At 42.8% G+C, this 13,832-nt stretch overlaps 1 protein-coding gene across 2 annotated transcripts in view; it reads right to left on the reverse strand.

The window, feature by feature from the left end:
* The window catches only part of ENTPD3 (ectonucleoside triphosphate diphosphohydrolase 3), a 44,745-nt gene extending 40,164 nt beyond the window's left edge, over positions 1 to 4,581 (reverse strand). For both annotated transcript variants that reach the window (XM_011984305.1, XM_011984306.1), the window contains exons 1-2: positions 4,478 to 4,581; positions 3,640 to 3,691 (exon numbers count right to left, since the gene is read on the reverse strand). In XM_011984305.1, coding sequence (XP_011839695.1) covers positions 3,640 to 3,679 — 40 coding nt within the window. In that variant the 5' untranslated portion in view covers positions 3,680 to 3,691; positions 4,478 to 4,581. The remainder of the gene's footprint in view (positions 1 to 3,639; positions 3,692 to 4,477) is intronic.
* Between the last annotated feature and the right edge of the window lie 9,251 nt (positions 4,582 to 13,832).

Here is a 13,832-nt window from a genome sequence, read left to right on the forward strand (position 1 = left end):
TCTTTCTTTCTTTCTTTCTTTCTTTCTTTCTTTCTTTCTTTCTTTCTTTCGGAGTCTCACTCTATCGCCCAGCTTACACTGCTATGCTGTGATCTTGGCTCACTGCAGTTTCTGCCTCCCAGGTTCAAGCGATTCTCCTGCCTCTGCCTCCTGAATAGCTGAGATTACAGGTGCGTGCTACCACGCCACTCAATTATTGTATTTTTAGTAGAGACGGGGTTTCACCATGTTGGCCAGGCTGGTCTCGAACTCCTGGGCTCAAGTGATCTGCCTGTCTTGGTCTCCTAAAGTGCTGGGATTACAGGCATGAGCTACCATGCTCAGCTAACATTTGTTTTAATGGAGATTCAAAAAATCTATTTTTTAAAAATTAAACCAGGTGATAGAATATTTCATTTAAAAATAATCTCAGTTAAAGAAAAAGAAATTAGGTTGGGCTGATGGCTCACCCCTGTAATCCCAGCACTTTGGGAGGCCAAAGTCAGCACTTTGGGAGCACTTGAGGTCAGGAGTTCAAGACCAGCCTGGCCAATATGGTGAAACCCTGTCTCTACCAAGAAATACAAAAATTAGCCAGGTGTGGTGGCATGCGCCTGTAGTCCTAGCTACTCGGGAGACGGAGGTGGGAGAATTGCTTGAAGCCGATAGGTAGAGGTTGCAATGACTTGAGATCACACTACTACACACCAACCTGGGTGACAGAATGAGACCTTGCCTCAAAAATAAATAAATAAATAGATAAATAAACAAACAAAATAAAAAATTAGCACTATACTATACCGAGATGATTTCATTTACTTGAAGTTCTAAAGTAGGCAGGTAACAGGAATCAGAATAGTGATTGCCAGGGGGTGGAAGTTGGGGCAGGGATTCACTGGGAAGGAATATGTGGGTACTTTCTTGGGGTAATGGCAATGCGCTATACATTATAGCATTGTGGGGTATATGGATGTGTGTATTTGTCAAAACTCATCAAACCTTTCAAAGTCCTTTGGAGAAAACTTGAAAATGAAAGCAAATCAGTGTCTTAGGTATAATTTCCCTTAAAAAAAAGATTCTTATGAATTGCCCTTACTATTCTAAAAACATACTTTTAGAAGGCAAGAAACCCAACTTAGGGGCACAACTTAAGATCTATCCATTTCACTGAATAGAAGTTATATCTAATTTTTTAAAAAGATAAAAAGACATTCAATGAAAATATTGACTAAATAATAATCTTGGGCCGGGTATAGTGGCTCATGCCTGTAATCCAGGCTGAGGTGGGAACATACTTGAGGCCAGGCATTAGACACCAGCCTGAGCAACATAGTGAGACCCCATCTCTACAAAAAATGAAAAAATATCAACTGCGCATGTGGTGCACACCTGTAGTCCAAGCTACTCAGAAGGTTGAGTCTGGAGGATCCTTTGAGCCCAGGAGCTCAAGGCTGCAGTGAGCTGTACCACTACACTCCAGCCTGGCGACAGAGTGAGACCTTGTCTCTAAAAAAATAATAATAATAGTCTTGGTAGAACTACTGGGACATAAGCATAAATGACACCCAAATGGTTGAAATATGATGAACACTAATAGAAGGATCACTAGATTCATCGAATTCCAATATATATCTAATCAATTGGCTATCTAAATGTAAATTAATTAAAATAAAATAAAATAAAAACGCAGTCTCTCAATCTTACTAGCCATATTTCCAGTGTTCAATAACCACGTGTGGGCTAGTGGCTACTATATTGGACAGTGTAGCCATATAACATTTTCATCATTATAGGAAGATCAACTGAACAGCAATTTGATAGACCCTGTCTTATTCCAGAACATTATTCCTAGATCATCATAACCTATGCTTTACCCTTTCATTATTTCTGTAAGACATTTGCCCAGAAGAAAAAAAGGGCGTGTCTATGCGCCCAGGATATAATTAGATTCAGCCCACAAATTCAGTCACATCACAACATTTGCTACAGGAGGGCAGTCACGCAGTAGGTCTTCGTGGCTCAGAACAACTAACTCTTTCCATCTCAACTGATTCCCCTGCAGTGTAGCTGCAGTCACAGACACTTCTTGGTGTCAAAGTTGGTCACTTAACACCTTAATCCTCCTACCTTGTCATTGAAAGTGTAAACTAGTACAGCATCAATGGAGGGCAGTTTGTCAATATTTATCAGAACTGCAAATAAGCATGCCATCTGACTCACAATCAAACTTTTGGAAAAATATCCCACAGAACTAGCTCCACATGTGTAAAATGACTTAGACACAAGGTTACTCATTACAGAATTGTGGGTAATAGCAATGGAAAGGAGAGCCAACTGCCATGGAGTTGACCTGCAGAGCATATGAAGAGGTCCTATATCACTTTTCTGTGATTCCAAATAAAAGTACAAGAACCAGCCAGGAACCAGTTAATCCACAGAGGCGAACTTTTGCATCAGCTTTCAAAGAATGCATTTGTCAGTGTCAGCTATAGAAGTTTAAGGGATTTTTTTCCCCCTAATAAAATGTGGTAGAAATTTAATCTGCCAAGTTAAACTTTTCCTTTGGAAGGAATGTAACAGGTTAGTCTATATGAGTGATGTTACAATCTCTGTGTTAACATTTCAAAGTGTTTCGGGGGAAAACCTAAAAATCAAAGGAAAACAGCTCCTCACGTGCAATCTCCCTTTACAAAAATAAAAGTTCACATAGATTGCCCTTACTATCCTAAAATCATATCCTTTTAGAAGACAAGAATACCCAGTTCAGGGGCATGACTAAAGAATGTCTATCCATGGGGAAGGAGTGTGTGATATGTATGCAGTTTCCTGACCACAGCTACGTGGCTGGCCTCCTAAGTCTTCTGTGTTTCAGCAGTTTTCAAGTAAAAAGCTATGATTACCTTAAGCAAACCCTTGTCCCAGCAGAAAAGCTTATTACAAAGCAAAATGGACGAGACCAGGTCTTATTCATTTAGGAAATGCAGCCTAGAGCTGCGCTGTCATTAGGGCTGGACAAACATGGTAATTGCAAGGTACCTACCTGAGCGTGGAGAAGCCAGAGCCTTCTGGGCTTCCACATGAGCAACTCCAAAAAGTACCCTAGAGGCAGGCGGGGCAAGCTTAGAAGTGTGTGTGTGTGTGTGTGTGTGTGTGTGTGTCTGTGTGTGTGTGCGCGCGCGCTCGTGCCTGCGAGTTTGAGAAAATCCCGCACTCCTGCCTGCAGTATCAATCATAACAACACTGACCCACGGTGAGGGGTGGGGGTGTTGTAGGCACTGTGCCAGCAACATTTGGATGGGAATACAGGAAAGATCCAAGTACTTTACAATTGATCACAAAATCAACAATACAGTATTCTAAAGCAAACCTTACATACAGCTAGGTAAGGGAAACCACAAGGGCCAAATTAATGGATTATACAAACCGGAAAAACCTTTTAAGTGAAACATGCATGTTAGTCCTTGTTTTGTGTGGCTTTGATGAAGAGCATTACTTTCATTTGAGGAATGCCAGTGGCGAAACCCAGTTGAATACTGAGTCTCAAACCAACAAAGTTAAACAATAATTTGCAGGGGATATGGATGAAAAACTGTGGGCCGAACCTGGGATTCTCTTGCGATTTGGCAAAACCACGCTTGCTGCCTGCTGAGAGATACTAACCTGCTTGTTCACATGGTTGGCGGGTCAGCACAGTGAACATCTTTTCTCCCAGCTGCAGGTGAGAGAAGACAGGATGTCAGTAAGTCCACGGCCCCCGACCTCAGAAGTTTAAAGAACGAGTACAGGTTCAGACAAAACCCATTCTACTTCCTCCAAATCAAAACCTCATCCCGGGAAAGGTCAGCCCAACCCAGGACTTCAGAGACAGCCCCAAAGCTGGAGCTTAAATTCCATGTCATCTCCCCAAATGCAAGGAAATCAAACATAGATTTGCTGAAACTTCAAACTGAAAAGATTTTCCGAAAAAAAGGTCTTTTTCTGCAGATTGTTCCACCTGTACACACACCCAAGAAAGAATAAATCTTCCCCCTATTACTACCATTCATAGGGCTGAGGCGGGGCTTTTCTTCAGAACATCAGCAAGGAAGGTTTTTGTGTGTTCGTGGATCGCGAGCCTGGAGCCTCTCTTTAAAGCCCCGGGAGGGGAGGCTTTAGCTGCTGGCTGGAAATTGCAAAGGGATGTCGGGGCCCTGGGATCCAGCCCCCACCAGGATCTGGGGTCACCGCTCTGGACTGCGTCTCTGCATAGCCGCAGGCATCTAAGCGCCCAGCACATCTGCGGATCCGTGCAGGCAGTCGGTAAAGACGCGCCCACCCGTCGTGGGCATGGCAGGGACTACCTCCCCCCGCCCAAGGATTTAGGGCTCGCGTGCTTCAGTCTCTTACTCTCGCCCTCTGAGGAAATCCGATTTTGTTTCCTTGCCCCTCAACTCTCAGTCTCACGCAGCACCCCCGACTCCTTCCTTGGCAGCTCAGGCGCCGGGTGCCCTGACCTTACCTGTGCGGAGCCGATTCGGAGGAGGCGATTAGCGCTGCCGCAGAGGCTGCCGGCGGCCAGCGCTGAGGAGGTGTCAACCTAGAACACAGGAGGCGGCGCCGGGTGAGGCGGGGCGGCGGCGGGGGCGGGGCGGCCTCGGCCTGGGACCTCCTCCCGCGTCCGTGTCAAGGCCAAGGGCCTCTTCACCTTCTTTTCTGGTTGCTCTCACCTTCACACCCAGCCCTCGATGGAAGGGGAAGGGAGAGAGAGCGCGCCTCTTGGCGAAAGACCGACCCTGCCTGCCCCGAGAGCCTTCTGTCCCCCTCCAGGTCCAAGCCAAACAGCACTTCACCTTTCCTGTTTCAGTTTCCTCCACGCTCACCTCTACCTGAAGTCAGAGAGGACGGAGCCGCCAGGCCTTGCCCTGAGAACCCACTGGAGCCTATGTGGGTGAGGGGGAAGGGAGGTGTCTATTATCTGCCTCCCTCTTGCATCTGTGTCAAGACCAAGAACCTTTTGATCTGTCTTCTAGTTACCTCCATTGTCACCCCCACCCTCGGGGAAGGGAAAATGGGCACAAGGCCAGGCAGGGACTGGGCACTCTGTGGGTCTGCATGACCTCATGCGGTCCCCCGGTGGGTGGCTCCTGTGGTCTGTCTCTCCACGGGGTGGAGTGGAGTCAAACACCTGTAATGTTGGGAGTGAGACCAATAGGCAGGCTGGCCCCTAGGTCACTTGGGCCTAAAGCACAAAGTATGGCAGGCACATTCCCTTTCATACTTAGCAGAACCGCCTTGGCCATGCCCAGGGACATTCTTGTTGTTTACTGGGCAATGCTCTGCCCTACCCCATTTAACACGGGTGTCATAAGGCCAAAATTCAAGACAAGTACAGCCCGGAAAAGGCAAAACAGAAAAGATAACAAAAAGGCAGCATGCGGGCTGCGTTGATCCAAACACCCCAGGAGTCTGTCTCAGTGTACAGCAGCAGGCAGCCGCCCTGCTCCTCTGAGTGACCCCAAAGACCCTTGGAGTGATCCCAGCAAGAGGCCTAAGCAGGCCATTTGACCATCCCTTCTTGTGGTTCCTGCATGTCTGGAAGGAAGAGCTGAGTCCCTGGTTATACCCTGCGATGGCCTGCTTTCTCCTAGAAATCCACTAATTTCCTGTCCTGTGCAGGTGGGGCCAAAGTCCCTGAGACAAGAAGTCCTTAAGATAGGAATGCCCCTGCTTTGAGACCTGTGAGCCCAGAGAGGTGGGCCCCAAGCCTGAGCTATGTGGATGTGCGTGTGTGCGTGTGTGTGTGTGTGTGTGTGTGTGTGTGTGTGTGGGCGTGCGCGCATGCGCAAGAGCACCATGGTCACTCACCCAGAGTTGGATGGAGGTGGACCCCGTTGGGGGATTGGGACAGGGTCTGCACTGGCGGTATCAGACATTCAGTGAATACTTGCTGAATTAAAAGACTTGTTTTCTTTGAAAGCTGTGGGCCAATGAAACGTAAGGCATATGGCTGGCAGCTGAAGTCTGTCTGCACCCAGGAGGCTGTAAGTACACAAACAGCTGCTGGCAGTGCACCCAGACCTGAGCTCAGTAAGATAGCCCCAGTGGGTGAATGACTAACCTTAGCATCCCCAGTGACTTCCCAGGGGCTGGGAAAAGGTTTCCAGGCCTAATGGGCCTTGAAATGCAGTTAGTGCTAGTATATAAAAATAACAGAGATCAGTCCATGCCAGCTTTCCTCTCTGCTTGCATCAACCTACAGACCTTGTAAGTGTGAGCATCAGCCTCCTTTGAGAGCCCTGTTGTCTCTAATTCTCTTTTTATTTTTCCAGGCTTTTCTGGAAACTCTCTGCTCCAGGCACTGTGTCAAACTCCTTTGCAGCTTCCAAAGTAGACCTAGTCATTCAAAGGCATTTCCTCATTGACCTTCCACATGCAAGAACACACACACACACACACACAGACACACACACACACACCTTTGTGAGTTTTCCTGATTATCAAATAATACAGATTTGCCTTACCAGTTATCAAAACATATTGTAAAGTTACAGTAATAAAAACAGCCTGTCTTGGGCACAGAAATATACTGAGAGATCTAAAGAACAAAAAAGATAGGCCACAACAGACTATTGGATATAGGATTATAAGATAAAGAAGAGGTTGAAATAACATATTATTCAATAACTGGTATTGAAACTACTGGCTCATTTGGAAAAGGATTCTAATTACTCATCGTCCACAAAAATAGATTTTAGGTGGTTTAAAAATTTAAATATATAAAATAATTTAATGTGCTAACAAATGTAGAAGAACATTTTTATCATCCTTGGAAAAGAACAGTCTCTTCTACTATGCGGTCAAAGCAGGAAGAGAAATAATGTCAACAAATTTGAATCCATGAAAATGAAAAACAACTGAATAGAAAGATACCACCCACCGCAATACCCCCCTGAAAAAAGATAAATTCTCAGGAAATACCTAAGAATGTGACAGTGAAGAGTTTAAAACCATAAATATATACTAAAGTCTATAGAAAAATATGAATATCTGAAATAGAAAATGGGCAAGTCACATGCACTGGCCAATTTACAAAAGAAATATGAATGGCTGACTAACATGGCAAAGATGCTTAATCTCATTATTTACCAAAACTAAAACTTTGGCATATTTAAACAAGATTAAAAACAAACTGATTAGCTTAGCAAAGTTTGAAAAGATCTAGGCCAGACTCGGAGGCTCACGCCTGTAATCCTAGCACTCTGGGAGGCCAAGGTGGGCAGATCACCTGAGGTCATGAGTTCAAGGCCAGCCTGGCCAACATGGTGAAACTCCGTCTCTACCAAAAAATACAAAAATTAGCCAGGCGTGGTGGTGCATGCCTGTCCCAGCTACTCGGGAGGCTAAGGCACAAGGATGGCTTGAATCTGGGAGGTGGAGGCTACAGTGAGCTGAGGAGCTGAGATTATGCCACTGTACTCCAACCTGGACTGGACTACACAGCAAGACCTTGTCTCCAAAGGGGAAAAAAAAAAAAAAAAATCAGTGGTGCTTGTGTTGGAGAAGGTGCCAGGAAACAGGCCCTCTTGAAGCATCTGATGTGTGCCATGTCCTCCCACTTCTCTAGACACTTTCGCTGGTTCATGCTCCTTTCCTGGGAGTTTCTCAAGACTCAGTCTTCAGGATTATTTTCTTCTCACTCTGTATTCTCTTCCTAGGTAATCTCATCCATGCCTATGTCTTCTGTTTTATTCACAGAAGCTCTCAAATCCAGGGCTCAGGCTTCCGCTCTTGATCTGTAGACCTAGAGAATTGTGTTTTTCATCTTTCAAGTGTCATACAGGCACCTCACATTTACAGGGTTTCAAGCAGAGCTCCTTATCTTCCCCTACCAAACCATCAACTCCTCAAGCATTTCTCATCTCGGCACTCCCCACTCACCCAGGTGAGCAAGCCAGGAACCTGAGTGTTGCCTTTGATAGTCTTTTCCCCACTCCGCATGATCAATCAGTCACTAATTACTGCTGATTTTAACCTCTTAATCGTCTCTCCAATATGTACTTCCTTCTCTCTCTCGGCCACCATCATGGTCTGAGCCAGGATTTCTCAGTTGGAGCACTATTGATATTTCAGGTCAGATAATTGTTGAGAGAGCTGTCCTGTGTATTGTAGGATATTTAGTAGCATCCTTGACCTTTCCCTACTAGTTGCCAGTAACATCCTCCCACACATGGTGTGACAACCAAAAATGTCTCAAGACATTGCCAAGTGTCCTCAGAGGAGTAAAATTTCCCTGGTGAGAACCTCTGGTCTAAGCTACCATGCTCTTTCTTCTGGATCTCGGCAACAGTCTCACAAATCTCTCTGTGTCCATTTTCTTCCTTTCTGATCCATTTTCCCAAGCCACCAGGCCCCATCTCTTTAAAACCCAGATCTCTCTGTCAAAACTCTCTGTAAAACACTCTTCTGTGCTGTCCATTTCTTAGTGGATTCACAATCAAATTCTCAACGTGATCTAGAAGGCCCTGCAAGGTATATTCTCTATCTCTCTTTCCAGTCTGTCAGCCCATACTACTTCTTACTTCATGCTCTGAAGACAAACCAGCCTTCTTTCAGTTTTTCAAGTATATCATGTTTACTCCTGCCATAGGACCTTTGTACATTATTTTCCTAATTAGCACCTGTTTATACTTTTTTTCTCACCTCAGTCACATCACTGATACTTCCCCGACATCCCCTAATCTGGATCATACATCCAACCTGGGTCAAGTCCCTCAACTATGTGCTTTTAAATCAGGCATTCCTTTCTTTCAGCTAGAGTTTCATTATCGCCATTCTTGAGCAAATGACCCCTGTTGCCTATCACCAAAGCAGCAGTCCCAGGATGTTAACTCACTGTATGGTTTGCAGATGTCCATGTCACCAAGAAAGATGATTCACACAGGCACTGGATGGAAAACACTTTACTCATATAGAGAAGAGACGGAACAAGATTAGCTTCAGTGATGACTGTGTGTCCCCATGGCTGCGGGTCTTACCCTCTAACTGATGCAGGGAGATGGACTGCATACACCACTCTGTTGCTGCAGGTGAAGATCTTCAACCCATCCCCCCTGGGGCCAGAACTATAGGAAGCTGGAGGTGCACTTGACGGCTGTTGACCCATGCGCTTGAGAACAAAGAAGTACACATGAAACCCGGAACAGGGAAAGTTATTACAAAGCAGAGATATGCCTAGCACAGGCTATGAGGACTCTTTATCTCTGTGCAAGAAAATGTTCCAGGTCCGAGGCTACTCTTATGTAACCATGCAGGGGGTGAGAAGCTGTGCACAACTGCATTTCATAACAGGAATTCTCTTGTTATTCTTTCTCAACTAGCTTTCGTAACAGGAATTCTCTCAGTATTTCTCTGTCCGCTAGACAGTAAACCATGTGCAAGCAGAAGTCATGCTTTCCTTACATCACTTTTGCATTCTCAGTGCCTAGCACTGTTAACTGTCTAGTGAGCACTCAGTAAATATGTGTTGAATGAATAGGATGCTCTTTTATAGATTAAGAATATTAACCCTTTTACTACCTTATATGATAAATACTTTTCTCCAGTTTTCTATTTAAGACTCAACATTTTACAAGTGACTGCTATCTCTCTGATTGTATGTTGAGGCTTGTAGTATTGGAGACAATTCATAGCTAACTACGGACCAGAGGGACAACCAAGTTATCAGAGAGTGTTATACTGGTAGTTAGGAAACCTGGCTCCTAGTCTCAACTCTGCTAATTACCAGCAGATGTGCTATCTGAGACATATCTGTAGACCTCTAGGATCCTCAGTTTTTTCATCTGTGAAATGAAGGCATTAAATGAATCAGACAACCTGTGATTCCATTATTTGTGAAAGCACAAGGCTAGAGATATATATCATTAACACAAAGGGAATAGTTGGAGTTTGCAGAGAAAGTAGAGATGAACAGGAGTAAAGGGCTAAGAGTGGAGCTTTGGGATGGAAGTTAGACTGCCAGAAGTCATGAAGGGTAGATGAGGAGGAAGTGGAGCAGGTGTGTGTGTGTGTGTTTGTGTGTGTGTGTGTGTGTGCATGCGTGCATGTTTGTGTGCCCATGTGTGCATGTGTCCCACACAACCCTCATTTTTGCCCCCCTCCAAGCAGACCTCCCCCTCCCCATTTTAGCCAGACTTCAGTTCTTCTGAAATTTATTACTTTCTTCATTTTTCTTGATGCACCTTGTTGGTCCAGCAAATCTAACAAGCACAAGGAACGAATAATTTTGCTCTAAATTTATGGTCTTGTAATGTTTTTGTGGATGGAGAGTTATAGACAAAGAAGATTGTGTCCAACTAAAATTTCCAAAATAAATTGTATAAGTCTGAGTTCTCCAGAGAAAGTGAACCATATATATGTATATATGTAAATAGATTTATTGTAAGAAATTGGCTTATGTGGTTGCGGAAACTGAAAAGCCCCAGGATCTGCAGTAAGCAACCTGGAAATCCAGGAGAGCCCATGATATAGTTGTAATTTGAGGTCAAAGGCCTGAAAACCAGGAGAGCTGATGGCGTAAATTTCAGTTTTAGCCCAAGCCAAAAGGCAGGAGATGACCAACGTATTAGCTAGAAGACAGCAGGCAAAGACAGTGAATTCTCCCTTATTCCACCTTTTAAAAATTATTTATTTACTTTTAAAGACAGGGTCTCATGCTATTGCCCAGGCTGGAGTGCAGTGGCACAATCAATCATAGCTCACTGTAACCTTGAACTCCTGAGTTCAAACTCTTGGCCTCCTCCCTCAGCCTCCTGAGTAGCTGGGAACACAAGTATCTACCACCATGCGCAGCTAATTAAAAAATTTTTTTTTGCGGTAGGGATGCTGTCTTGCTATGTTGCCCAGGCTGGCCTTGAACCTGTGGCCTCAAGCAACCCTCCTGCCTCAGCCTCCCAAAGCACCGGGATTATAGACATGAGCCACTGTACCTGGCCTATTCCGCCTTTTTGTTCTATTCAAACCCTCATAGGATTGGATGATGTGTACCCACACTGGGGAGGGTAAACTGCTTTACTCAAGCTACTGATTCAAATGTTAATCTCACAGAAACAACGTCACAGGCACACTCAGAATAATGTTTAACCAAATATCTTACCCCCTGCCTCAGTCTAGTCAACTTGATATGTAAAATTAACCATCTCAAAATCCAATTGCTTTTGAAAAAATCTGTGATTCTGGCCCTAGATTCAGGTCTTGCCTGGGTGGTATTATATAGGGCAAACTCTTCCTTGCAATAGAAGTTCTGGATTAAGAAAAGCCTCATCCAAACTTGACTTTGTGGAAAACATCCAGGAGGACTGACAAATATGTTCAAGAGCCCCATCTATAAAGGAGAAAAAGCAAATCTGGAACAAGATCCAGTGAAATTAAAAACTAAGAGCATTGTGTGATAATGGGCTATCCAAAGGCTCAGAAGACAAATGAGCCCTTTATTTTTGGTAGGCACATTGCAAATCTGCCATCCACTTGCATCTGCTCTAGCTTCAGACCTCATTGGAACGTGTCAGAGTTTGATGCAACAGCCTCTATGCCTTTTGTCCTTCCTTTTTCCTAACCTCATAAGCCCACTCGCTGGACCAACCCAGTGTATTCCACTTCACACTTGCCTCTCATGCCAGTTTCATTTTCTATTCATTTAACAGATTTGACTTGGTGGCCTCTATGTGCCAGGCACTGTGCTAGATACTGGGTCTGGGCAGGAAATGAGTCAGACACTCATGTATCAGAACTTCAGTCCTTTCCTTTATACTATACCCTTATCTGGGCCCTCTTGTCACAGAATCAGACTGCAGACTCCTGCAACAGCCTTCCAGGAATCTACCCCAACCTTCTCCCCTATTCTTTTTTCCTGTTTGTTTTTAATTAACACATAATAATTGTACATATTTATGGGATGTAGTGTGATGTTTTGATACATGTACACATTGTGTAATAATTAAATCAGCATATTTAGCAAATCCATCACCTCAAACATTTATCATTTATTTGTGATAATAACACTGAAAGTCCTCCTTCTAGCTATTTTGAAATCTACCATAATAATATTGTTAACCATAGTCACCCTACTGTGCAATAGAATATTATAACTTATTCCTTCTATCTGACTGTAACTTTGTATCTGTTGACCAAACTTTTCCTATGCCCCACTCCTCCCTATCTTCCTTAGCCTCTGGTAACCACTATTCTATCTACTTCTATGAGATCAATTTTTTTAGGTTTCACATAGGCGTGAGATTATGCAGTATTTGTCTTTCTGTGCCTGGCTTATTTCATTTTACAAAATAGTCTCCAGGTTGATCCATGTTGTCACAAATGACGGGATTTCATTTCTTTTTATGGCTAAGTAGTATTCCCTAGTGTACACATACCACATTTTCTTTATCCATTCATCCATTGATAGTGATAGACACTTAGATTGACAGACACTTAGGTTGATTCCATATCTTGGCTATTATGAATAGTGCTGCAATAAACATGAGAGTGTGGATATTTTTTGACATATTTATTTCATTTCCTTTGGATATATAACTAGCAGTGGAATGCTGAATCATATACTAGTTTCATTTTTAACTTTTTTGGGAGCCTCCAAACTGCTTTCCATAATGGCTATATTAATTTATGTTCCTATCAACAGTATATAAAGAGTTCCTCTTTCTTCACATCCATGCCAGCATTTGTTATTTTTTTGTCTTTTTTATAGTAGCCATTCTAATTTGGGTGAAGTGATATCTCATTGTCGTTTTGATTTGCATTTCCCTGATGATTAATGATATTGAGTGTTTCTTCATATATGTGTTGGCCATTTGTATGTCTTCTTTGGAGAAATATTGCTTCAGGTTTTTTGCTCACTTAAAAATTGTATTATTTGTGGGTTTTTTTTTTTTTTTCTGAGTTGTTTGAGTTCCTTGCATGTTTTAAATAGTATCTCCTTGTCAAATGCATAGTTTGCAAATATTTTCTCCCTTCTGTGGATTATTCTTTCACTTTATTGACTATTTCCTTTGCTGTGCAAAAGCTTTTTAATTTGATGTGATCCCGTTTGTCTATTTTTGCTTTTGTTGCCTGTGCTTTTGAAGTCTGATCCAAAATTTCTTGCTCAGCTGATGTCATGAAACATTTCCCATATATTTTCTCTAGTAGTCTTTTTGTTTCAGATCTTACATTTAAGTCTTTAAACCACTTGATTTGATATTTGTATGTGGTGAGAGAAAGGGTTTAGCTTCATTCTTCTGCATGTGGATATCCAGTTTCCCAGGATCATTTATTTAAAAAGACTGTTTTTTTTTTCCCCCTCCAGTATCTCTGTGTGTCTTCCTGGCATCTCTGTCAAAAATCAGTTGGCTATAAATTTGTAAGTGTGTGAATTTATTTCTGTGTTCTCTATTTCGTTTCATTGGCCTATGTGTCTATTTTTAATTCCAGTACCAGGCTGTTTTGATTATTATAGCTTTGTAGTATATTTTGAAGTCAGGTAGTGTGATGCCACCAGCTTTGTTCTTTTTGTTTAAAATTGCTTTGGCTGTTCAAAGTCTTTCGTGGTGCCATACAAATATTTTTATTATTGTTTTTTCTATTTCTGTGAAGAGTATAATTGATATTTTGATAGGGATTGCATTGAATCTGTAGATTGCTTTGTATACTATGGACATTTTAACAATGTTACCTTTTCAAATCCATGAACATGTGATATCTTTCCATTTATTTGTGTCCTCTTCAATTTCTTTTACTAATGTTTTTCAGTTTTCAGTGTATAAAACTTTCACTTCCTTAATTAAGATTATTCCTAGACTTCTCTTTCTTTCTTTCTTTTCTTTCTT

Source organism: Mandrillus leucophaeus, unplaced genomic scaffold (genome assembly GCF_000951045.1).
Source record: "Mandrillus leucophaeus isolate KB7577 unplaced genomic scaffold, Mleu.le_1.0 Scaffold265, whole genome shotgun sequence".
Classification (NCBI taxonomy): Eukaryota; Metazoa; Chordata; class Mammalia; order Primates; family Cercopithecidae; genus Mandrillus; species Mandrillus leucophaeus.